Source organism: Epinephelus lanceolatus, chromosome 15 (genome assembly GCF_041903045.1).
Source record: "Epinephelus lanceolatus isolate andai-2023 chromosome 15, ASM4190304v1, whole genome shotgun sequence".
Taxonomy (NCBI): domain Eukaryota; kingdom Metazoa; phylum Chordata; class Actinopteri; order Perciformes; family Serranidae; genus Epinephelus; species Epinephelus lanceolatus.
In genome coordinates this window covers 36,349,946-36,374,724 of record NC_135748.1, presented here as the reverse complement: position 1 = coordinate 36,374,724, position 24,779 = coordinate 36,349,946, and the positions used below count along the sequence as shown (strand labels likewise).

Here is a 24,779-nt window from a genome sequence, read left to right as displayed (position 1 = left end):
GGTGAGGTTGCTAATCAGCCTTAACAAGTACTGTTTCGTAGCCTATTTACCTGAAATCCTGAGTGCAGAGCTGATCTTCTTTCAGGTGCTGTTTATAAGTGTGTGCGCCTCTCGTCCATGGGACAGATGTAAAGCTCTGGGTAGCTCTGCACTAAAATAACTTTTCTGTATTTATCAGATTGAATATTTACAGAAGAAGGGAAAGATATCTGTCGGCTGTGATTGGTTAGTTGTCACATGACATGCATTGCGCGTTGCTGTGTTCCAAAAGTTGAACTCGGGAATGCGTGCGTGCCGCTACGGTGTTGCTCTGGCGTTTGAGCGCACCTGCCGTATGTCCTCATTGAAAACAATGAATTTGAGGGTGCAAAAAATGCAGCATGTGTACGGCCCTTTAATCTGTAAACAAATGTTACTTCTACAACATTTAATTCTAAATGACTCATTTGAAAGTCAGATTTTTAATGTGGCTTGTTTTTACTGTAAAGTACTGATCTCACTTACACAAGGGTCCTTGTTTTTGTCACCTTGGTAACACACAGAGTCACAAGTGTGTTTCCTAATTGCAGCTTCTATCTTTCAGTTTTTAACAGTTTAAAAGTGTTCCTCTGTGTGAGCAACAATCACAGACACTCAAGCTGACAAGGAACATCCAGTACATCTTAGTGTTGACAGACTAATAGCATCAGTTCACTCAAATTACAAAAACAAACATATTTTCTGAACAACCTTAACACAATAAATTTTGTAATAGATTTCTTTTCTGTTTCCCTCTTATTAAGAATAATCATGTATAATCACAAAAAGCTTGCAAGACACAACAGAACAGTTAGAGTGTGTAAGTCAGGGAGTCCGACAGGCAGTGAGAGTGTGGCCTGATTGGTCAGTAGATGTGACCCGGCAGACAGACGGTGAAGGAGATAGTGGTGGGGGATGTCGGTCAGCAGGCAGGGGAACGATCATCCTGCCTGAGTGTAATCCTATTAAGTCTCGCCCTAATCATCAGGACACCGTCCTCAGTTAAGGACAGTGATCTTTACTGTGAGTCCAGACGACAGCATGTGACTCCAATAGTGACGAGACAAGAATACACTGCAGTAAACTCTACGTGCTGGTGTTAATGTGCACTATTTTGGCTGTTAGCGTACAAGAAAAGAACGGCTTTTACTCTGCCGCACTGACAGAAAATCATGCACAGCGTAGCACGAATTACCCCAGTTACACTCCAACAGCTTGTTTAAAAAATTAGATTTCCTCATGTTTTTGTTACTTTATTTGTTTCTTGCCGTTTTTTAGTTTTCATCAGCAGGGAGAGGCTCTTTTATTTCCATTGTGCTGAGGCTGGGCAGTAAGACCTCAAATCAGTATCACAATAAATTGAACATTTTACCTCAATTATGATTAATGAACGATATATAAAAGATAAATCTGTACATTTTCATATGGAGTCTGGTCTTTGAAATTATACTTCATTTAGCTATTTGTCCTGTGTGAACACATTTCATATTTGAGACATGGGTAAAAGCAGCGCACAGTGTACAGTCGTGTGCATGTAACTGTATAATGCATGCAAGAGCACACACACACACACACACATACGCAATCTGGCTACAAGTATACAACATCTGCTCAGTGGGTGTGATCTATGACTTTCTGCTCTTCTTCCCTGAGTGCTTAAAGCCCCCCTCCTCTTCACTCCACACGCACACACACACCAGCTGTCCCCTCTCCTTCTGAGCACCACTACAGCACTAATACGCTCCTGCGCTCACACACTCGTCCCCTGTGATAACACAGCTGAAATGCAAACAAACAGGTTTGTACACACAGCAAATTTAATCACGGAGGATTACAACTTGTCATGCTTGTTTCTGCCAGCATACGGCTGTATCACTGCTGGGGAGGGGAGGGAGGTGTTGGGGGTCTCTGCTTGATCTACCCACAATCCCTCAGCAAGGTCAGACTCACTCTCTGCGGCTAATGCTAATCCTCTCAAGGATGTGTTTGTGTGTGTGTTTACCTGTGTTTGTGTTTTGTTTGTAATGATGTCCATCCCTGCGCATCAGCAGAAGGGTCTGCGCCAGAGATCGCTCATGTAGAAAAAGGGAGTGGACGATGGGAATGAGCTGCTCGCTGGATTTGTTTATGGAAAAAGGATTTTGAATTTAATTATCCAGTGAAATGAAGCCCTTTTGTTCGAGCACTCAGTCACTCTGGACTGCTTTTTGCCTTGATGTGTTTCTCATTATTTGCAGGACTGTGATGGAGCTGTAATGGATGTATACTGTGGTGTGAGTGGCTTTTACAGAGTGTGTTTCTGTGTAACCATCTCCTAGCGTCACCGTGTTTATGTGTGTTTAAGTGCCCTAAATTCACATATGTGTGGCCCTGTGGCGAATTTGTGAGTGACAGAGTGTGATACAAGGCGATGAGGAGGTATGTGTTTCACTGTGTGTGTTCTGCTTCCACCATAACATCCCATCTCCTCTGCTCCCCTCCTCCAGCTGAGGACTGCCAGCTGCTCTCTCAGATTCCCAAAGTGCGCTGCCTGAGGAACGGCAGGAGAGAGGGTGAGTGTGGGGGGACGGGGGGGAGGTGGGGCAAATTGGCTGCATGGAAAAGAGACTGGTCCAACATCATAATGGTTTTTCATAGTATCTTAAACTCTCTAAAATCTCACACTGCTTTATGGAAGGCAAGGAAATGTGACTGCAGTTGGTTCAGATCGAGGTCAGAACACGTTCTCACCACCAACGAACTGCACCAGAGTTCATTTGTAACCGCACTGAGACCACCTCTTCAAGACGGTGTGTGAGTGTGATTGCTGTGTTCACACCTGCCCAAATGACATGCACTTAGGGGGCAAACAAGTTTGAGTTTGATTGAGCCAAACCAAACAAGGCAAGTGTGAAAGCACCCTTAAACTTTCATTGTGCCAGGTCGAAAAGTTTGCGTACACCTTTCTCTGCAGTAGCTGCTCCTCCCATCCATCAATCTGATCTGATTAGCTCTGATCTGATAGACTGAGTAATTATCCGCCTTAAGATGCACACTCACCAAGTAACTGCTGAGGAAGAAAAATGAACTCATGAAGAACTCGCCTGTGCTGCGTTCACAGACCTACGACAGCCTACAAATTTAGAGAGGGGACACAGATTGATACAACATACCGGCATCAGCCACTGCCACACTATAGCCACTTTTCCACCAACATTTCCAGGAACTTTTATTACCAGCAGATTATTTACCTGTTTCCACCGCAGTGTTCTTCGGCACACAGCCACGCCCCCCAAGATTTCCGGGTTATCTGAAAAGTCCTACCCCCCCAGGTTCTTTTTTCAGGGAATGTTTGGGGTTGAGGGAAAGTTTTTTCCCCGGGTAATATCAGTGGAAACGCGCCGAGGCTTTTCAAAATCCTGGGTAAATGCGGTGGAAAAGGGGCTAATGAATCTGCAAAACGCGCCATCTACCAGTCATAGAACAAAGAACTCCTGCACACTGTCTGCTACACTTACAATAATAGGACATTTATTGGGATCGAGAACATTTTGGCACCGAGACCTTAAGCAGGTTATCTTACAAGACAATGGGAGAGACCATCTTACAAAGATTCAATGTCCTACGTAGCTCAATCAGGTCCCACTGCAGAGCTACATCTACAGTCAAGTATCATAGTACACCATATATCCATAATGTAACTATACAAAAATAGACTATATATTGGCTAAAATGCACATAGTAATAGAAGAGGGAGACTGTCATACACAGATAGAAATATATAATATACAGATGAGCTTGAAAACACTGTCTCATTAAATCTGTCTCTAAACAAGTAAAAGGGGACACAGGATTAGACAGAAGAATGTCTTGTACAAATATAAAGAAGCTAATAAAGAAGAAATCAAGCCAAAAAGATAGCTTGGCCTCTAATAAAATGGTTCATACAAGATGACTCTAAAACAGACAGTAACAAAAACATCACTAAGCTAGACGGATTAGCCTTTACAGAGCCTCAATCAGCACTAAAGAACCAGATGTTCTTTGTGCACCTGTCACTTTCTGTGGACATGTGTATAAACCTGACCTGAGAAATGTATTTGGATATCAACTCCAAGAAAGTGTTTTCTATTTCATCCCTGCATTAAAAACCAGAGTGTAAAAAAAACTGTTGAAAAATGTAAAAGCACTGTTTGTTTCATCATGCGTATCATTTCACCTGAATTGAATTCAATTAATCCCTGAATTAGATTAAATCCTCGAACCACAAAACAAGAGAGTTCAGCCAAACTAGAAGCCAAAAGAACGAGTGTTGCTGATTGGTGTGGACGTCTTAACGATAATCCTTCTTACTCAGGTTTCTGCCTGTGTTGCTGCTCTCTCTCTCTGTGCAGACTGAAGACTTTGTTTGGGCTTACGAACCACATGCTGACAAAACATAAGCATATTGAATTTAGGCCAACAGTTCTCAACAGGCATCCGAGGTACACGAGCCGGAGCGAGCTCAGGTTTACTTAAAAGTTGCCTCCAAATCCATGTCATGATGTCAGAATTTTTTGAATCCTTCTGTTAGCTTTTGTTCGGTGAAAATATACAATAATCAGTCGTGTTTTAAACTGGATGACCCAAGAAATACAGAGATGTAATCAATACACGTACAAAAGAACTGTGCTTGTTATTTTAAGAATTGATTTTTAAGATTTTACTCCTACTTTATGCAGCTCTTAATGGTTTCATACCTGCAGGGCATCATTTACATTTTCTCCTTTGATGTGTCAAACTCGTGCCTGAGGTCATGAAGTGCTGGAGCTGTTATTATAGTTGTTATAGATAAAAACTGTGGAATAGACAACCAATAAATATTAAACATGCAACATTTGTTAACTCCTCTGAAAACAGCTTGCAACTTGCAGTTTAAAGTCATTCTAGAATTATTGTTTTTCAAGAGGAAATAGTGCAAATATTGTCATTCTTTGCAGTTAGTAGATTCATTGTTTGGTCTGTAAGGTTGTAAAAAAAATGCCTATCACAGTGTCCCAGAGACCAACGTGAAGTCTTCAAATGTTGATCTCTCAGACCTACAGGACAAACCCCAACCATATACAATTAGACACACTCTTATCCCTCCATTAAATAGGTGTTAGTAGTGGTTATCAACATTAAAGATGTAAATTAGAAGGCTTCTGCTACACTAATGTTATCACCTTAATAAACAGCCTGTGGCAAAACTTCATGTTTGTATGTTTCAAAAACGCTGCGGTAAAAATGTGGTTTTGTTTAGGTGCAAAAATCACTTGATTATAGGTAGGAAAACATCATTTTATGGCTTAAGACACCAACATTTAGTGGCACAAAAGCCACTGGAAGCAGCACCCACAAAAATAACAACTTGCTAAAAACACAACTGGAAATGCAGCGACAGGCCACTAAAAAAACACCCAAAACTGGGGGCAGAGATGCAGCTGGAAACACAGAAATAGTTCCACATTTGGTGGCATAAATGTAGCTTAATAGCTGACAACAGCATCCTGAACATACTAGTTGGTGTAGCAGGAGTCTATAATGCTGATAACCACTACTGACACCTGTTTAATAAAGTGACAGGGCTTGAACCGGGTTGTTAAGTAACATTGATCAAAAACTACAGTGCCCAGTTGTGTTGGGAAATTACTGTTAGTTTTCTAAAGTAGTAGTAGTAGTTAGTAGTCGTTATCAGCATTAAAGATATAGGTTAGAAGGCTTCTGCTACACTGATGAGTATGTTATCCCTTCATTACACGGCATTTGGCAGAAGTTCCCATTTCTGTACGTTTTAACAATGCTGTGGTTAATGTGTGGTTGAGATTAGGCACAAAAATCACTCGGTTATGGTTAGGGAAGATCATGCTATGGCTTAAGACACCAATGTTAAGTGGCAAAAAGCTGCTGTAAATGGGTCCCTAAAAAAACATCCATGTTTGGGGGCACAATCACTGCTGAAAACACGGCAAAGGGTTGCTAAAACACCCACATTTTGGTGCAGAAATTCAACTGGAAATGCAGCAATGGGTCACAAAAAAATTCCCATATTTGGGGGTAGAGATGCAGCTGGAAACACAGAAACAGCTCGCTAAAAAATATCCACGGTTGGTGGCAAAGATGTAGCTCAATAGCTGATAACAGCATCCTAAACATACTAGTTGGTGGAGCAGGAGTCTTCTAACCTAGATCTGTAACCCTGATAACCACTACTAACACCTGTAGTACTTGAACCGAGTGGTTGAGTAACATCTATCAGAAACTACAGTGCCCAGTTGTGTTAGGAAATTACTGTTACTTTAGTAGTTTGTAGACGTTATCAGCGTTACAGATATACATGAGAAGGCTCCTGCTACACTGACTAGTATGTTATCACTTTATTAAATGGCCTGTGGCGAAAGTTCCCCTTTCTGTAAGTTTCAACAACGCTGTGATTAATGTGTTGAGTTTAGGCACAAAAACCACTTCGATATGGATAGGGAAAGATCATGTTTTGGCTTAAGACACCAGTGTTTAGTGGCAAAAACCCGCTGGAAATAGGTCGCTAAAACACCCATGTTTGGGGACAGAAATACTGCTGGAAACGCAGCAACAGGTCACAAAAAACCATCCATGTTTGGGGACACAATTGCTGCTGAAAATGCAGCAACAGATCAATAGAACACCCACATTTTGGCACAAAAATGCTGCTGAAAATGCAGCAATGGGTTGCTAAAATACCTCCCATATTTGGGGCAGAGACGCAGCTGGAAACACAGCATTCGATAATAAACAACATCTACTTTTGGCAGAGAAATGCCACTGGAAATGCAGCAATGTGTCGCTTAAAAAACACCCAGTTTTGGGGGCAGAAACACCACTAGAACGCAGTGACAGGTTGCTAAACAACACCCATGTATGGGGACAGAAAGGCTGCTTAGTAGCTGATAATGGCACTCCAAACCTACAGTCGGTGTAGCAGAAGCCTTCTTATTTTTATCTGTAACAGCAATAACCACCACTAACACCTGTTTAATAGAGCGATAACATTCAAAGAGGGTGGTAGAGTAACATTTGTCAAACACAGCAGTGCCCAGTTGTGTTTAGAAAATTGCTGATCCCTTTCTAAAAATAAAACTGTATTCTTGACCTGTTTTTTAAGATTTAAGTCTTCAGTAGGAACCAATGAGCTTTGAGCTGAGAGCAACACAGACGGGGAAGTGAGAAAATACTGAGAGGCAGACTCACACATTGTTGGTTTCGGTCCTTAATGGGATTTATTGACAAAAACACAGAAGGTTGCAGGTCTCACCCTCAAAGTAAAGGCTTAGAAAGAGGCACTGTGTTTATAGTTGGATGGTTTTCATTTTTCTGGACTGCTTGTTATTTATCAGGCCTTTTTGTGTTTGTATAAACACTGTACTAGCAAACTGCAGTGAGCAGCACTGAGTCACGCCACTTCATTCCAGTTTCTGTTAAATCCTGTTTATCTGTTCAGCTTTGCACTGTATGAACTCATTGTTTGAGGCTGTTTGAGACAGAACAGCCTTCAGAAAGAGGTAGAAAATAATCATCCCTTTCTTATGACTCATATCGCACAAAGAAATCCATCTTTTTCATCCCTGCTGATGCTTCAAGCTGCTCAGGTTGGGAAAAGTAAAAGCTAAGTGCATCTGAGAAACGTGACCTCCACATCAAGTTTTAACACGGATAAACCTAACAGGTACAAATAATCACCTGAAAGTTCAACTTCAAGGCTGCTGTTTGTGCTCTTTAAAAAAACAGCTGTTATCTTCACAAACATCTTCACAAGTTTGTCCTATTTAAATGATCTTTGACTTCAGAACAAAACTCTTTTAATGATTAGATGCATCTGTTTAATTAACTTTAGATGCTGCAGAAGACAATTAACCTTCTCCACACGCCATGTTAAATGCAAATTACGGTGATTGTAGACACACTTCTGATGAGCAAAGACACCTTTATTGCTCTTCCTGCTCCGCCTGTAGTGATTCTGTTCTTAACTTTGTGTCTATTAAAAATGGATTAAACTCTTCACTTCAAATGTACACTTTTTTCCACAAACATTGGTTGGCAGGGCAAAAAGCAAAACACAGACTGGTATCTGCTTTAAACTAATCCAATTAACTGGCTTCATTTCAAAAGGATTTTTAACCTGAAGCAGCCTTTAACAGTCAAATGTAAATATCCCAAAACCACAGATAATTCCCTCCTAAATGAAAAACAATTATTTAATGAGTAGCAGTCTTCAGTTGTTAAGAACTTAAAAGGAAATGGGACGCTGATAAAAACCTTACCTTTAGACCTCCTGTTGTTTTGAAGTGTATGTTTTTAATTTCAGGCAGACAACAGATCAAACAGAGACAGTGTGACCTGTGAAAATGTTTTGGAGTTTGATGGCAGGAAAGTCTTTGTCCGTCAAACAGAATCACTTCTTATCGTGCTGTGAGTCACTTGTAATTAACAGCTTTCTGATGTCCGTTAATCAAACAGAGAAATCCATTGTAATGAGGCAGAGACACATTTTTTCTGTCAACAGTTGCCTCCGTAGACTAAAATGCAGCGCAGCCATCTGGAAGAATTTTACTTTTGGCATCATTCTCTCCACCTTTTCATGCGATCCATACCTGAAGCACACCTGCTCGCTTGTAGCTATTTCAAGGTAAACAAAGGAGGAACAATAAATTTACTGTAGTAGTAAAAGTAGACAGGGCGCGACAGAGAGAGTAGGTGCATTAATCAACACTTGGCAGCAGTTTTTTGTCCTTTAAAAAAGACTTAGTATGCTTATTTTCAGGTTCATACTGTACTTGTATTTTTGGTTTCTACTAGACCATGCTTACATGCTCTAATGGTCAAAAAACCACTTAATTTTCCTCGTACTATCTTAGTGCCTAAGTCCCCATCTGCTCTGATTAGTCAGCGTTTCCGGGTCTTTTGTTTTTCAGTGTCTCTGCACCGTCACTGCAGCCAGGAAGTGACTGCAACAGAGAATAGCAGCACTTTCTACCATGAAAAGTCACCCATTAAACCTTCAAAACACAACTGGGCATGTTCCAGCGAGAATATAATCTTAAATTGGTAGAAATTAACATCAGCAACCAAGATTACATGCTTCCCTGACGTTAGCATGAAGCTACATGTAGCAGTGTACTTGCAGCCTGGGAATGACTGTAATGCATAGCTGCACTTTCTCCTGTCAGAAATTGCCAATAAAAGCTTCTTAACACAGTTGGACATGGTCTCTCAGGAATATGATCCAAACTTGGGGAGAAATTTATAAATCGGCAATCACGATTACATGTTTATCTGATGTTAGCATGTAGCTACATGTAGCAGTGTAGGCTACATAATGTAAACACTTGGAGTAGCGTGCCTGGAGCAGATGACCATATATAAAAAATGTGTGTAAGATTCATAGGATTTAGTGGCATCTAGCAGTAATGATTGCAGATTGCAACCACTTTAAACTTTTCCTGTGTACCAAGTGTGAACTCCCGCTTAGTGCTCATTGTTCAGGAGGTTTTTAACGGGAGCTGAATCATCCACAGAGGTCTCTTCCTCTCCAATTAATTCCACATAATAAAGCAGTTTCAAGGTACAAATCTGTGTTTCTCTGACGATGTTTGGCATGTAAGAGATGGCTGTTAGCCCATCACCGGTTAATGTCTGCTCATCTTTTTCTCTGATAACTTAAGATCCAGATGTTCAGGAGGTTTTTACTGGGAGCCGGATCATTTCCTTTTTAAAACAATGGACCCAGTGATTTAAACCTGTAGAGACACTGAATAAAGCAGTTTCATGTTAGAAAATCAGTGTTTATTCCAACACTCTCGTTGCAGAGCAGCTGCTAACTATGGTGGGCGATGCAAAAATGTGAATGGGCCCACCTAGAGCCAGTGTTTGGTTTGTCCCCTCTGGGCTGCTGTAGAAACATGGCAGTCCAACATGGTGGACTCTGGACGAGTAATCACTCCCTATGTAGATATAAACATCTCATTCTAAGGTAACAAAAACACAACAGTTCTCATTTTAAGGTGATTGTACACTAAAGAAAACATACTAATTATATTACATTAAATTTCTGCCAATATATGTTCCCCTAAATCCTTCACACTAGACCTTTAAAACTGACTCCAGACATGTGTTATTGGACTTCCATGAAGTTAGGGACTTGCAAGGGACAGTTTCTAAAAAGGACGGTCAAGAAGACCAAATATCCATACAATACTAGAGAACATCCTGCATTATAATGACTCAACAACTCAGTAAGAGTAGGGGAGTCGACATTGTGACAAGTATGTTGACTTGGACATGTTAAATCAGTAGAGTGCACCTTTAATACTCTACCCCACAATGTTCCAGCCGTCCCTTTGCAACATTAGGCATCAAAAAAGTTGACATCCCTACTTGCAGTGAAGCAGCATCTAATGTGATCAACTCTTAGATATTTGACTGGTTTTAGATGTCAGCGTCATTTCCTCCTCCCTGTACTCTTCCCGCAGGTCTGATCCGATCACGTGTGCGAGGAGCCAACACGGCCTCGGCCTCCATCTTGACCTTCCTGGACAGCCACTGCGAGGTCAACACTGATTGGCTGCAGCCGATGATCCAGAGAGTCAAGGAGGTACAGACCCACAGGCACACAGTCTGCCATCATTCACACTCTCCAATTAGACACTTAATACACGCAGCTCACACACACACACTCAGAGGTGGAACAGTTGCCCTGTGACGTAACGCTTCTGGGGATTTTGCTCCTTTTCATGGTAGATTTTACTGGCTGTGATGTAATACGTTGGCATTGCTTATTGTTAAATAAGCAATTTGTTCAGCTGACATTGAAGTCACACTGTACCAGAAATCACACTGCACTTTGCCACTGCTGGAAAGAGTCATGCATTTCCCAACTGATCCGATTTCCACTTGACTCTGAAATGTTTTACTACATGAGTTGGTCTGTTTTGTGTTTTGCTGTTGTGGCTTGTGTTGGTGACATCTTCCTGCTTCAGGCTGCATACTGTTTTAATTTCCAATCAAAAACAGTCTCTTTTTGTGATGTAGTGGGAAGATTCTCCCGCTTTCACCGCATCCTACAAATCTAATCATGCAGTCCACCAGGGACACTGCCATCACATTCACGCGTCAGTGTTTCGGAATTCAGAATGTGACCAGAATTAAATGCAAAACCAGCCACTTTTCATTATCAGGGGGATTTTTTCTCTCCGTCGTTTTTAATTTCACTGGATTTTCATGTGAACCTTCAAGGGCACTTTGGCTGTGAGCCCTCATTGTTTCTGTCTCCTTTTCTGTATCAATTTCACAAAGTCACACGGGCAAAGCACATGCAGCATGTAGATGCATGATTTAGAGACACAAGTGTCTGCAGAGATGAGCGTGTGCACTCACTGAGACACGAGTGTCTGGTATTTTGATAAAGAGACATGTAGTTGTAGCTCGGTAATGAGTTATAGACTGTTTGTTGGCTGTCTCTATCCTCCCCTGACATTACAAAACTGCGACTGGACTCAAACTAACACAGCTGCTCCCCCAAAATCCTCTGCCATCCCCCATCACAGGCACACATTCCCACTGACTGCAGCAGGAGCTGTTTCATTTCAGGTTTTTCTCAGTAATCACTTCTTCCTCATGTGTGCTCGCACTGAAGCCAGACACTCAGACAGAGCTGCTTCCAGTGTGTCACCTTATTTCATCCACTCCCTTGGTTTAGAGGAAGTGCTGTGTCTGTGTCAGCTGCCTTGATCCACTGTACTTTTTGTTCGTAAGACTCTCTCAGCTCTCCTATCTACTGTTCCTCCTCCTCCTTTGCTTTTTATCAGCTTCTCCAGTCCTGTCAATGCACAGAAATTACGAGACACATCGTGGACATTTAATTAAAGGAACAGCTCAAAAAGTTTGATTTTGAGAAATACGTTTATTGACTTTTTTGCTGAGAGTTTGCCTTCAAGATTGATACTTCTCTCATGTGTGTACAGTATATCTGAGCTGGAACCAGCAGCCACTTAGCTTAGCATACAGACTGGAGACGAGAGGAAACGGCTTGTCTTGGAGTGTTTAGTCCCTTTCCCACTGGACAAAAAAACTCCCGAACACCCACTAACATCTGGCTCATCTGGGAACGCTTACAAATGGCATTCATTCCCAGGACAAGTGATAGCACGCTGCCCTTTACCCGCCCAAATTAGCACGTGTGTGCAGGTTCTTTAAACAAAAAAGTTGTTGTTTTGTTTTGTTTTTTCTGGTGTGTCATGTTTGTCGTCATGGACGGGCTGGACAACAGGGAAAGTAAACAGTAGAAAGCAGTATCAAGGACAGTGAACATGTTTGTGTAAAATGTACTTTTTTTTTGTATCGCTTACTTATTCAGTCTCTCTTTCAAACTTGGCACCAACTAGATTTTAAATTATGTTTGAGCTCTGCTTGGACGGCATTTTGTGGCAGCACGTCATTGTATGGCGCTGGAAAAAGGGGCTACATTTAGTGTGTCCATAAAGGCTTGTATTTCTATCACGGCCGATCAGAGCTGGAGCCAATAAATATCCTTGACTTACTGCAGAGTCATTTCAATCAATCAATCAATCTTTATTTATGTTGCACTTTTCATACAAACAGAATGCAGCACAAAGTGCTCCACACAGTTAAAAACAATAAAACATCGGGTTTATACCATAAATGCAAATCTGATAAATAGGTAGAACTAAGACCATTAAGAGCTGCTGAGCAGCTGAGTTTTGTAATAACTGTAACTGAGTAATGTTTTTCTCAGGAAGACCAGAAAGTAGAGCATTACAGTAATCAATTCTGTAGGTGATTGAAAACATCAATCAGTGGCACGGTATGAGATCGCTGCTTGTTCTCGCGATATTTCGGCCGCGCTTTGGAAAGCAGAGCTAGATGGTAAACAAACATGGCACCACACCGGTAAGGTAAGACAACACGTTTACATGTGGTTTTCTATATGTTCTCTGACATTTATCCTAACGATATGAGGCGGTCTTTGTGGAAAAAAGCTTGTTTAGTGGACTAACTTTGCACTTGAAGGTTGCCCGTTCACTTACGTTTTAACAGGTGCGCCCCGGCTGTATCTAGGCTAACGGCTAACATGCTAACTATTATTTCTATGTCACTAGTCACTTGAAACAAATTTAGGACGATAGGAGACAGGTTGAAATAAGCTGAAATTTCCCTTTAAAGCTCACTATTAACACATTATATCTCTGTTGTTACAAAACCTTGCAGTTTTATGTGTGAGAATATTGCTTGTCCGAAATTGCTGTTGTTAAACTTTTATTTTTGTACAGATAAAGAAAGGACATATAATGTGCTTGTAGGTCTTTTTTTGTTCACTTTGGACAGAGCCAGGTGAACTGTAACCCCCAGTTTCCAGTCTTTATGCTAAGTTAAAGTTCAGTATACAGACATTAGAGTGGTAGCAATGTTCTCATCTAACTTTCAGCGAAAAAGCCAGTATTTGTTCAAAAATGTAGCACTATTCCCTCAAAAGAACAATAAATAATATATGTGTTCTTTGCTGAAGGACAAAAGTCTTGTGTTTGCTCGGAAAGTACACCAGACAATAACCCAAACTAAAACCCTCATTCAAAAACTCTGCATGCAACACAACTCGATATATTCAGAAATCTCTACTGTACAAAAACCCCTCCATGTTTTATTCACAAGACTCTACACATCCATCGTGAGTGTGTGCACGTCGTGTTTGTGTTTCCGTACACTCATCCTTGGCTCTGGGCAGCTCTGACTCATCCAGCTTGCATTACAATCTCTCAGTCTGGCGTTCATGAGAGTGCCGGGCTCAGTGTTAATCCACCAGCTCCTCGGCCCGGCTGCACCCGGTCCTGGATTCATTAGCTTGCCTGAGACCTCGATCCGGGGTTCAGACAGGCCTCTGGGAGCAGGAATACTGATGAAGGATCACTTTCTATTCTTTAATGCAACATAATGACACTTTTCACTTGTTAATTTAAAGCAGCAAATGAAACCACTTGAATTTAATTAGTAATTAAGTACAAATAATGAGCTCTGCACTGGCAGATGTTGAGGGATTAGAGATTTAAGTTTAATGAATGGTATAGCCTTATCAAATGCACTCTCTCCAGGCTGGGGGGTCATTTAATACCTTCTTACAATGCATTGCCTTTTTTTAGATCATGGGGACTAATTGAAATGTGCAAAATAAATTTAGCTTCTGCAGTAATACAATTAACAAGTAGCTTATAATTTAGCATTAATGGTCGTATGATGCTCCGCTCCCCTCTTTTTTTCTGATTTCTCTTCACTGATCATAACTAATGTAGTGGCCCGCAAACTTTTTGAAGCCTCTACTTCTATCACCAGCTCAAGATGCTGTTTGTGGGTTTAATTTCAGTAATTTCAGAGTCCTGGAGAAGTAAAATTATCCAGTAATTCACACGAAAATACAAAGATCAGAATAGTAAAATGAACTGCATTTATATTGTGCTTTTCTAGTCTTAGCGACCATTCAAACTCAGCCATTCACACACATATTCAAACACTGGTGGCCAAGGTTGCCACACAAGGTGCCACCTGCTCATCAAATAAACTCTCAAGCAATTTAGGGTTCAGTATATTACCCAAGGATACCTAGATATGTAGACTACAAGGTCCAGGAATCAAACCACAGACCTCACAATCAGTAAACAACCATTCTACCTCCTAAGTCACAGCTGCCCTGAAGAAAGTCTGAAAAAATATGAAATATGCTTAATTCTGTAGCAGAAATATGTTTTAAGTTCAGAAATATGTTGTCTTATTCTTTCCTATCCCATTAATCACCATGCAATCCTTCAGCCCCCTCATATTTATCTTGGGACCCGACCCCAGATTTGGAACCATTTGTCTAATAGACCAGAAACAATTGGCATTTTAGCACAGAGACGTTTCCCAGAAACACAACTGCTCTCAACACAGAGACAGTCCCATTGATTAAGTGAAAGCTGGTGCCAGAATTTTGTTAGCCTGACATTAGCATGAATTACTATTTTAAAGAATCGAGAGAAGAAGTAAATTTCATGGAAGCAATGACTATTTCTTGGTCAGCTGGTTTCTTAAGGGCACAGTTCACCACAAAAACACATATTTTTCCTCTTATCTGTAGTGCTGTTTATCAATCTAGATTGTTTTGGTGTGAGTTGCCAAGCATTGAAGATATCAGCTGTAGAGATGTCTGCCATCTCTCCAATATAATGGAACTAGATGGCACTCAGCAATGTCTCTTTCCAGAAATCATAAACCTGGATACTCAGGATAATCCACAGACCTTGTTGTGAGCAGTTTCATGTAGGAACTATTTTCTCTCCACCGAACCACACCCACCAACCATATCACCATATAGAAAGAAGCCTGTTACTGTTATGTTATTAAATCATTGATACTGATGCATTAAAGTACTTAAATGTTTCGTCTTGTCAAGCTGGAGCTACATTCAATTACTTTATATACAGTTTGGTAGTTTTATCTAAAGAAAAACATCATATTTGTGAGCTCTTTTTATGTTGTGTAAATACAGTAAAATCTTAATATTTATCCACTTGAAGGCGGACATTGTGCTATTAGACAAAATGTCAGACAAAATACCAAATGAAAATGATTAATACTTGTGGTACTGCGTGCTACAGTAATGAAACAGAAGACAAGAAACTGGCTTGAAGATTCATGCCCCTTGATAAACAAGTGGAGAGACACAGTTCAGGAAAATATATCAGATGGATTACTTCACTTATAAAATGAGGGGGACTCTGAAACTGTTTGAAAAAAGAAGTGGTCAAATATCACGATCATATGGGAAAAGATGAATGAATAGAAGTTCCTGGAATGTTGGTCTTTGTATCAGGTCTGACAGACATCCTTTTTATTGATTTGTCCACAGAATAAAATACAATCTTACATAGAAACAAATCCCAACCAGTCCGTCGTTACACTACCAAATTTTTGTTCAGTCACCTGTTGTGCTTCCTCACAATAGAGTCTTCAATAAACACATATTGAAACCAAAACTCCAGTAGCATGAATCAAGCAAAGGTAAAAACTGGTCAGGTCCAACCACTTTGCCTCTCCTCCAGGATGACACAAATTATAAATAGGAAACAAATGCAACTTTCAGTAATTAAGACAAATATATTGTCCTGGCTGTGATTCACTTTATCCTATGGGTTCTATTTTCTTTACTCCCTGTACTTCAGTGTTTTAGAGTTGTTTCTGGAGAATATCTCACATAGGTGTGAAATCTAAAGGATTTTCAGCAGAAAATCCTTCACTATAAACACAAAATGAGATGAGCATAAGATGAACAGAGCCTGCAGGAGTAAACTAGTCCAAAATCAACAGAGACAGCGTTATTGTCTGTATCATTGTCTTTTTGTTTTATAACTGACACACCTATTCACATAATTTCTCACTTCAAAAAACAGAAAAAGTGTCATCAGTACATGAGGTTTGTATTGAGTAAGATGCATGAAATGATATGACTGTATAAAGTTTTTCAGAGGGAAAGTATAATATTTCCCCCTGAAATGAAAAAAAAAATAGCTAAGCTCAGTACAAATAAATCAACATTGTACTAATGCTTTCAATGCCAGTGTTACATTTTTAATTTCCTGTATTGTTTGACCAGATTTCCTTCTTAATCACTCAAGACAACATGCTGAGATTAAACATTATCCAGTCTGTGAGTCTAGTACCACAAACAACAGAATATCTCCCCACAGTGTATGAGCAACAAGCATGTGGAGAAGAGAACATGAATCAAGGCAGAAAAACAAAATTCTGGCCGTTGACCTTTTAGCCCAAACTGGACAGTGCGTCCTCTGTGTGTCTCTAACTCAGAGACTGATATGACATTACTGGACGATGAGGCAAAGGAACAAAGATCTCCACACACCAGCTGTGAAAATCAGTGTGCACAAAACACATTTCCATTGACAGAATGTAAAGCTTTTTATTCTGTCCTACAGCTCATTTTTCTTTCCTTTGTTTCTGGTGAATTATCATACTTTTTTCTGACATACTGTAGAAGAATGCGCTTAAATTCCTTTGTCAGCGACATTAAAAGCAGCCAGATGTGGGGGACAAAATGACAGCACTCTGACACCATGATAAATTCAGACGGAGAAAGGGAGAACAAAAAGAGGGAAGGAGATATTGAGAGATCATCACTGACATCCATTTTGGAAGTGGAAGCCTCCTCATGCATTATCAAATCACAGAGGCTCATTAAAAGCCCCATAAATGTCTATTGCTCAAAGCTGTTGAGAGCATCACTTTCCAAATTGCTCTCTGGTAGAGTGGCATTTCACACCCGCTCTCCACCCCCTCTGCTTTTTGGTGCAATGAACACAAAGTTCATGGCGGGTTCAACCTCTGAGCAAAGAGAGAGGGACGGCTCTAATTGGAAACAGTCAGTTGGATTGTCCCGATGCTAAGCTGTTGGACTACACAAACACATACACATGCCTCATGGGCAAACAGCAGTGCTGGCACAGACGCACACTGGCGGACAGATGCAGCACACTATCAGCAGTCAACAGTTCTCTGCTGTACTGTGTTTTTACTCTAAGCTTCATGTTACATCTCCAGCAGGAGTGTGTTTGTCATGAATTAATGTCCACTATGAGCCGTGGGAAGAAAGGGGAGGTTTGGCAGTGATGATCACGTTCGGCACAATACAAGCAGCAAATAAGGGGTTTTTACTTTTCAGTTCTTCACTCATACATCATTCTTCACTGATATAACGAACTTACAACACCACACAGGTCAAAAAGAGAAAGGTTAAAGTCCGCTTTGAGCTTACGTGTGTTTGTGTTCTGTTCCAGTTCACTGGAAACAGGGAGGAGGGCTGTTACCAGTAATCATCCCTCCTCATCAGGACAGGCAATTAATCAATCACCAAACCTGCTTTTAGTCTCTTACTCCAGCAGGAGACTAATTCAATGCCCCCAGAGCACAATCTGACATTTAACACTCATTACAGTGATACATATTGATTTATTTTCTTGACACACACAAAGAAAAACTTAATTACTTTGCTGAACTTTCTCGTGATCCTGAAAAAGATTCTTGTCTGACTGAAATCTGAAATTTAATCTTTTGACAAAAGGGCAGAATCTCTAATGTATTATAATTCTTATCTAGTTCAAAAAACAGCAAGAGGACTTGGATCAGAGTGGGATATTGTACCATTTGTTGGCTACACTGATGGTTGTTTGAATAAGATTGGGTTACTTATTTATCTGGACACTTAAGGAGTATTAAGAACAACTTCATTGTGATAACAGCAGGTTTAGTTTTGTGCTCTTTGTCATACAACACATTATAGAGATAAAAGGAGAGACTAGCACTAAGAAACATTAAAGCACAGAAAATTAAAGTGTTAATCAGATAAAGAGGAACAGGAAGTTGGCTAACCCACTACTGTTTAGCTTTTATAAGCAGTATATAAACCCTTAATTATTGTTTTTGAGCACATTATAATGTAGTTTTCTGCCGATTTTAGGATGTTCTAAGTGTTTATTAATTTATTTGTAAACAGATTTGTACAAATCTTTGACAGAAGAGTTTTTTAATGTGTTGAAATGACTTGTGAGGACATATTTAAGATTAAAACTGTGTTCAACTGTAATACCAAACATTAATCATCTGTTTAAACATAAGTTACGGATGCATCATAAGAAAAGTTATAGTTGTTGACAATTACAGTCATTGCATTTGCTTAAATCTTCATTATAGTGTTGTCAGCATCTATAAAGTGTAAATTAATTCCAAACAAAGGGGGTAAATCACAGTGTTAAAGCCTTTGCACACCAAGTCTGAATTTTTGTATACTTTTTTTCCCCCAATCCATCGTCCGATAGAAAGTACTGAAAAACTCCCAATATGAGACACAATAGAAGACACATTTGCTTCCTTGCTTCTCTCCACCCTCCACTAGAGTTCCCTCCCTGGCTGTCGACACTCCCTGCCCGCCTCTTCCATTTGGCACTGCGGCTGCCTGAGTTATGAAATGATGTGTGGCTTTTAAATTGCACTCTGCTGTAAGCACCATCATTGCTGTTGTGCATTACTGGATGGGCAAATGTTAACGTCTCTTTGTCATGGAAGATTTCAAGAAGGACATTGCCTCAATATATTTCCCCCTCTTATTCCCGCTGGTCCCCGTCCTCTTCTGTGCTGTTCCTCACTCTTGTTGCTGATGTACGCCACATTTACTTTACTGCTTCTTGGTCAAACAGTTCTCTAAAGCAGTGATACTCAGCCAAATCTGGCCTGCGACATGGTGCCATGTCGCAGGCCCCCCAACCATTTTCTAAATCTCAGTGAAAATAAATTGGTTCACAATGGGATTTTTTTTTTACTTTTAATGTGATAAAGGTGCCAGGGTGCATAAATAGCATCAGAATAGAGCTTATTTACTGTATCAAAAACATGCCCCGCATGTTCTCAAATCTGAGAAGTGGTCCTGTGTAAACCTGACCTATGTGGGGCTTCTCTGACTTCAGCAACACCTGTCATTTTGCAACAGTGGCCCCCAGGCAAAGCAAGTTTAGTATCTCTGCTCTAAATCATGGGTTGATATGAAGTACCGTTTTTAAATTTTCTTGTTAATCAGAGCAAAGTCAATCTCTTGCTCCCCAAAATGCTCCATGAAAACTTTGGTGATGTCGTTACCTTTGTTTGTTTGAGACATTGATTCTAAGCAGCAGAGCTCCTCCCTTACAGTACAGTCACAGTGTCTTGCCATGTCTGCCAAAGATGGTATGTCATTTACATTTACACACTGATGCACTGTAATGTTCTCACTTATTACCACACTTATTGCTAGTGTGCCATCGGTTAAGTTACCGTGTGCCAGCAGTGACACACGTGACCAAGATTGCTGGTTTCAGCAAAAAATGCAGAAAATTGAACCTGTTCTGAAAACTTAAATGATGAGTAAATGTTTCAGAGTCTGTGTGTAAACGTGACCAACACATGATGAGGTTGTAATTCCTTTTAGATGTGCGACAATTTCAAACAAACAAAAAAATATATACTTTTTCATTCAGGTTCATTTTTATGCCTCTTCGGATAAAAATCCCAAATGCTTTTCTTTCTTCCAACATTACCACCTCTTTGGCTGGGCTTTATCATATCTATGCCTAATTAAAACTAAATGAAATGCAGTGCTTCAGTTCACTTAAACGTCTTCCTGCAGGATTAGTTACATCATTCCTCTTGATAAAACAGTTTTGACCTCTTTAGACTGTTTCCCGTCTTCATGCACCTTGGTAGTAATTAACGTTGTGCCATAAATCCCTTCTCTGTAATTCATTTGTTATTAAAAAGAGCTGCAAGTTCCCGTCCTAATTATTCAGAAACATAAAGCTGTCAAGGTGTTTAATCGACAATCTGGTTAATAAAGGGAAAATTACAGGATAAATGAGACTGTTTGATGTTTATACCAGGGCTGCAACTAACGATTATTTTCACTGTCGATTGATTTGTCGATTATTTTCCTGGTTATTTCTTTGGTCTATAAGATGTCGATCAGTGCCAAGATGTTAAATTTAAATTAATTTAAATTAAATTAAATTACTTTTTTTGTACACAACCCAAATATATTCACTTCACCGTCACAGAGGAGCAAAGACACCAGAAAATATTCACATTTTCGACTTTTTTTCCTTAAAAAAAATACTCAAACTGATAGATAAATATATAGTTGGTGATTAGTTTAATAGTTTACAACTAATCAATTACTTTATTATTATTGCAGCTCTAGTTAACAGTATCTCCACCACAAGAGCTTGATTATGAATTGTTCATTCTGGTCTAATGATGACGTGTCTGTGTGTCCTTCTCCTCCCATGCAGGATCATACGCGAGTGGTCAGCCCCATCATTGACGTCATCAGCCTGGATAACTTTGCTTACTTGGCGGCCTCAGCTGACTTGAGAGGAGGTCAGGACACAACACACAAATCTCGTACAGTAACAGCTGATAACAAACAGCTGCAGTCAATGAAAAACCCCTGTTTCACATGCTCTCATTATATGACATCATGATCCCTGCCAAAATAATTCGAAACTCAGGTCAGACATTTCTAAAGTCAGTCTGGAAGTAAAGTTTGTGAAGTTTTCATTCAACAGCCGCCCATTTAAAAAGTGAAATCATGCAAGTTAGTTCAGCCAAAATCAGAAAAGCACCCTTGTCTGATGTCCAGGCAAAGTGGTTTTAAATTTAACTGCTGGATCCGTCTCTGTTTTGTGCTCCTTCTCCTCAGGATTTGACTGGAGTCTCCACTTCAAATGGGAGCAGATTCCCATCGAGCAGAAAATGGCGAGGAGCGACCCCACACAGGCAATCAGGTCTGTGTGCAGTGCTCATCATCATCCCTCTTTTTCTACACTAAACTACTACCTGGTTCCCAGTTCGCAGCATGGAAAAGTGATTTAACACAACTAAATTGAGGGATACATAACATGCTCGCACAAAACTGAAATATTAACATCAAAGAAGTAGATTCATGACGCAAGCACCCTCCACAAAAAACACTTTAAGGTCTTTTTCTGTCAGCTGCTTTATTCCCAGACAAATGTTCAATTCACAAAGCAGTGAACACACAGTAAGCCTGGAGCTCTCGCTGCCCCAAGAGTTGCACCCTTGAACATCTTATTATATGACTGATTATGATGGCAGTGTGGGAAGTCAAGCTCATTTATTTACTTTGATTTGTTGTCTTCCCAGGGTTATGGTTGTAACTCTAAGCTTGTTTATATTTGTAACGTAACTTAAATTGAAGTTTGACAGTCTTCTCATCATCATCATGATCATTATGCTGTCTTCAGGCTTGTAAAATCTTTCCAAACTCCTCTGGCTGCACTAAAAACATCTCTCTGAATCAAAGAGTGGCAGTAAGTAAAAGATATAAATGACTCCTCTTCTCTCTGCTCCGCAGGACTCCTGTCATCGCAGGTGGTATTTTCGTCATGGACAAGAGTTGGTTTAACCACCTGGGCCAGTACGACACCCACATGGACATCTGGGGAGGAGAGAACTTTGGTGAGCTCACTGATGAGTTTTAACTTTTATTTGAAGAATGACATTTTGTTTTTCATCATCCCCAGGCATCCTACTCACAGTGGGTCTCATTCATGAAAAGTGAGTAAATCTGTGTGTAGATTTGCACATAAAAGCCTACTCTACTAAAAACCTACTCCGGATTCAGGAACGCCGCGGGAAACTCAGATTTGATCGTAAACACGTGTGTATGATCATGAATGCCAATCCATCGTAAAGTGACAGCGCGCTCCCGGTAATCAGCAATTAGCATAAATCCCCGCCCATGAATAGCCAATGACCACCATATAAGGAGGTGTAGGTGCATCCTGTCGACCTGTCAGTCATGGCGCAAAGAAAGAAAGAGAAAGAAAGAAAAAAGAAGAGACCGGCAAAGCGAAGGCCTGGAGGGAGGTAACAGAGGCTGTTAATGTTGTCTCCGTAGTACAAAGAACCACGTCAGAGGTGAAGCGTAAATGGTTTGATATGAAACTGGAGGCAAAGAAACGCATAAGCACACACACAAAAAATACAGCGGTCACCAAACAAACAGAAGATTCAATTGTGGGGTTTTGAATGAAGTGGGAACGGGAAGATGTTTTGTGCATATGGATAAACTCTAAATCAGTGATGGCTGTCGGAATGTAGAGCTATTTAACATTTATTTTAACAAATGATACGGATAACATATAGCCTACAGCAGTTTGTATGCATCGTCTTCAAATTATTTGAATCTTAATAGCCTAAAGCTCTGATTAATACAACGTAAATTAAACATTTTTCAAATCAGATTTATTCATTCAAATGATCAAAAAGCCACAAAAAAACCCAAAAACATGTTGTCTCAAATAATTCTTTGAGCTGGCGCGTGCTCCTTCATGGCTCCACCACCTGCTCCTGCTGCCCCTGCTGAACCCAGACACCGAAGCCGAAGAGGCTGTGATCCGGCTGTCCTTATGGATATTTTTATTATCATCATTCAACATGTAGAAAGAACATGTAATCTATTGAGTCAATTTACATAGATAATTCACAATCATGAACCTAATCTGGATTTTAAACCTGCTAATTGCCAACTGATTTAACTAAATGTGTTATATTTTTAATATTTTTGTCATGTTTAGATTACGTGTTTCAAAGGCATCTGTGTATTGTGTACATAACAGAGCGCAATACCAATTAAAATTGTAATTTCCAATAGTGACAAGCAATATTTATGTGCTTTACTGCATTTACACAAGCACTACGAGTGATCAGGAGCAGGAGTAGATTTTGTTAGTAGCTACAAAAAGATCGGAGCTACTAAAATACTGATGAATGCAGACATGCACGTAAATTTCCGTCTGTGAACAGTTTACACACAAATTCCTTCTGCTCACGTTTCATGAATGAGACCCAATGTCTTTAATAAGCACACAAAACTAAGCTTGTCTCTGCCCCGCTGGCAAAGCTCACACCTTTTACTGTTACTGCTAATCTATTTCATTTTCTTAAACTTTGCTTTTCGAAAAGATATTTACATTTTAATATGTGGACTTTCACAGAGGTGGTAAGAAGAGAATAAGTAGGTGGGCAGGAGATTATACACTTTACAAAATAAAAAGCGTACTGAATTGGATTATTTAACAAAATCTTTATACAAGCTGTCTCTAGACTTAAAGGGATACTTTGCTGTTTTTTACACCAGCTTTGTATCATAACGGCGTGGGTAGTATGTGTAAATGAACTGTGGTAAACTTCCCTCTGTCTTACCAGTGGCCAGATCTCCCTGCTCAAAACCCCCAGACGATGCGTGTCCACAGCTTAAACTACAGATTGTACTTCTGCATTTGTGTATGGCTGCCACCACAGACACAAAAAGTATAGCAGTGTATCAAGAGATGAGATAGACACTCCTCTCTGTCTCTCTCAAACTCAGACCAAACTCAAGATATTTTGATGCACTGTTCGGCTGTAACACTACAACTTGTGAACAGGAAGTGGGTGCCATACTGTTTCCTGCATCATGAAAAAACTGGCTGACAAAACTTAGATCAAACAGTAAAACTAAGCAGCACTGATCAAATATGATAAGGTTTGTTGCCTATTTCTCGCCTAAGATGTTCTCAGAAATATGTTTTACTTGACTGTTAAACTGTAATTTGAGATTTTTTTGTTCCAGCAGTGAAATTCTACTTTAAACATCTCACAAGTCACTAATTTTAAAAGTTCAAACAAGGAAAGCATTAATGCCCAACAAGGTGTCCATCATCAGGAATTAATGGATGATGTGCAGTGCAGGACTGTTGCCTCTGTGGGATTCATTAGTTCCTAATTATGGACATCTGGAAGGGCATCATCCTGCTTATACCAGGGCCACATGGTGAAGAAAAAAAATTAAGACCCTTGAAGATCTAACACCTGAGGTTTTGACTAATAACTTGGAACAATCACCACCCTGTAAGGTTCTTATGCAATGAAATGTTTCTCATTATTCCAGTACATATCATGAACCTCAGAGTTGGCAATGAGAGATACTTACAAGATTATTTTTTGTGGCTTGTGCCTTTATAAGACAGGACTGGTTAGGCTTGAAGGAGGGAGGGAGGTGGATGACATGCAGCAAAGGGCCGTGGGTCGGACTGGAACCCACTGCTGCTGTGGCAAGGACATGGTCTTTGTACACTGAGCTA

At 40.1% G+C, this 24,779-nt stretch overlaps 1 protein-coding gene across 1 annotated transcript in view; it reads left to right on the top strand.

Annotated features, from left to right (window-relative positions):
• The window catches only part of galnt16 (UDP-N-acetyl-alpha-D-galactosamine:polypeptide N-acetylgalactosaminyltransferase 16), a 66,203-nt gene that overhangs the window by 24,943 nt on the left and 16,481 nt on the right, over positions 1-24,779 (top strand). The window contains exons 5-9 of the mRNA XM_033643021.2: positions 2,505-2,570; positions 10,521-10,642; positions 20,922-21,009; positions 21,332-21,416; positions 22,007-22,110. Coding sequence (XP_033498912.1) covers positions 2,505-2,570; positions 10,521-10,642; positions 20,922-21,009; positions 21,332-21,416; positions 22,007-22,110 — 465 coding nt within the window. The remainder of the gene's footprint in view (positions 1-2,504; positions 2,571-10,520; positions 10,643-20,921; positions 21,010-21,331; positions 21,417-22,006; positions 22,111-24,779) is intronic.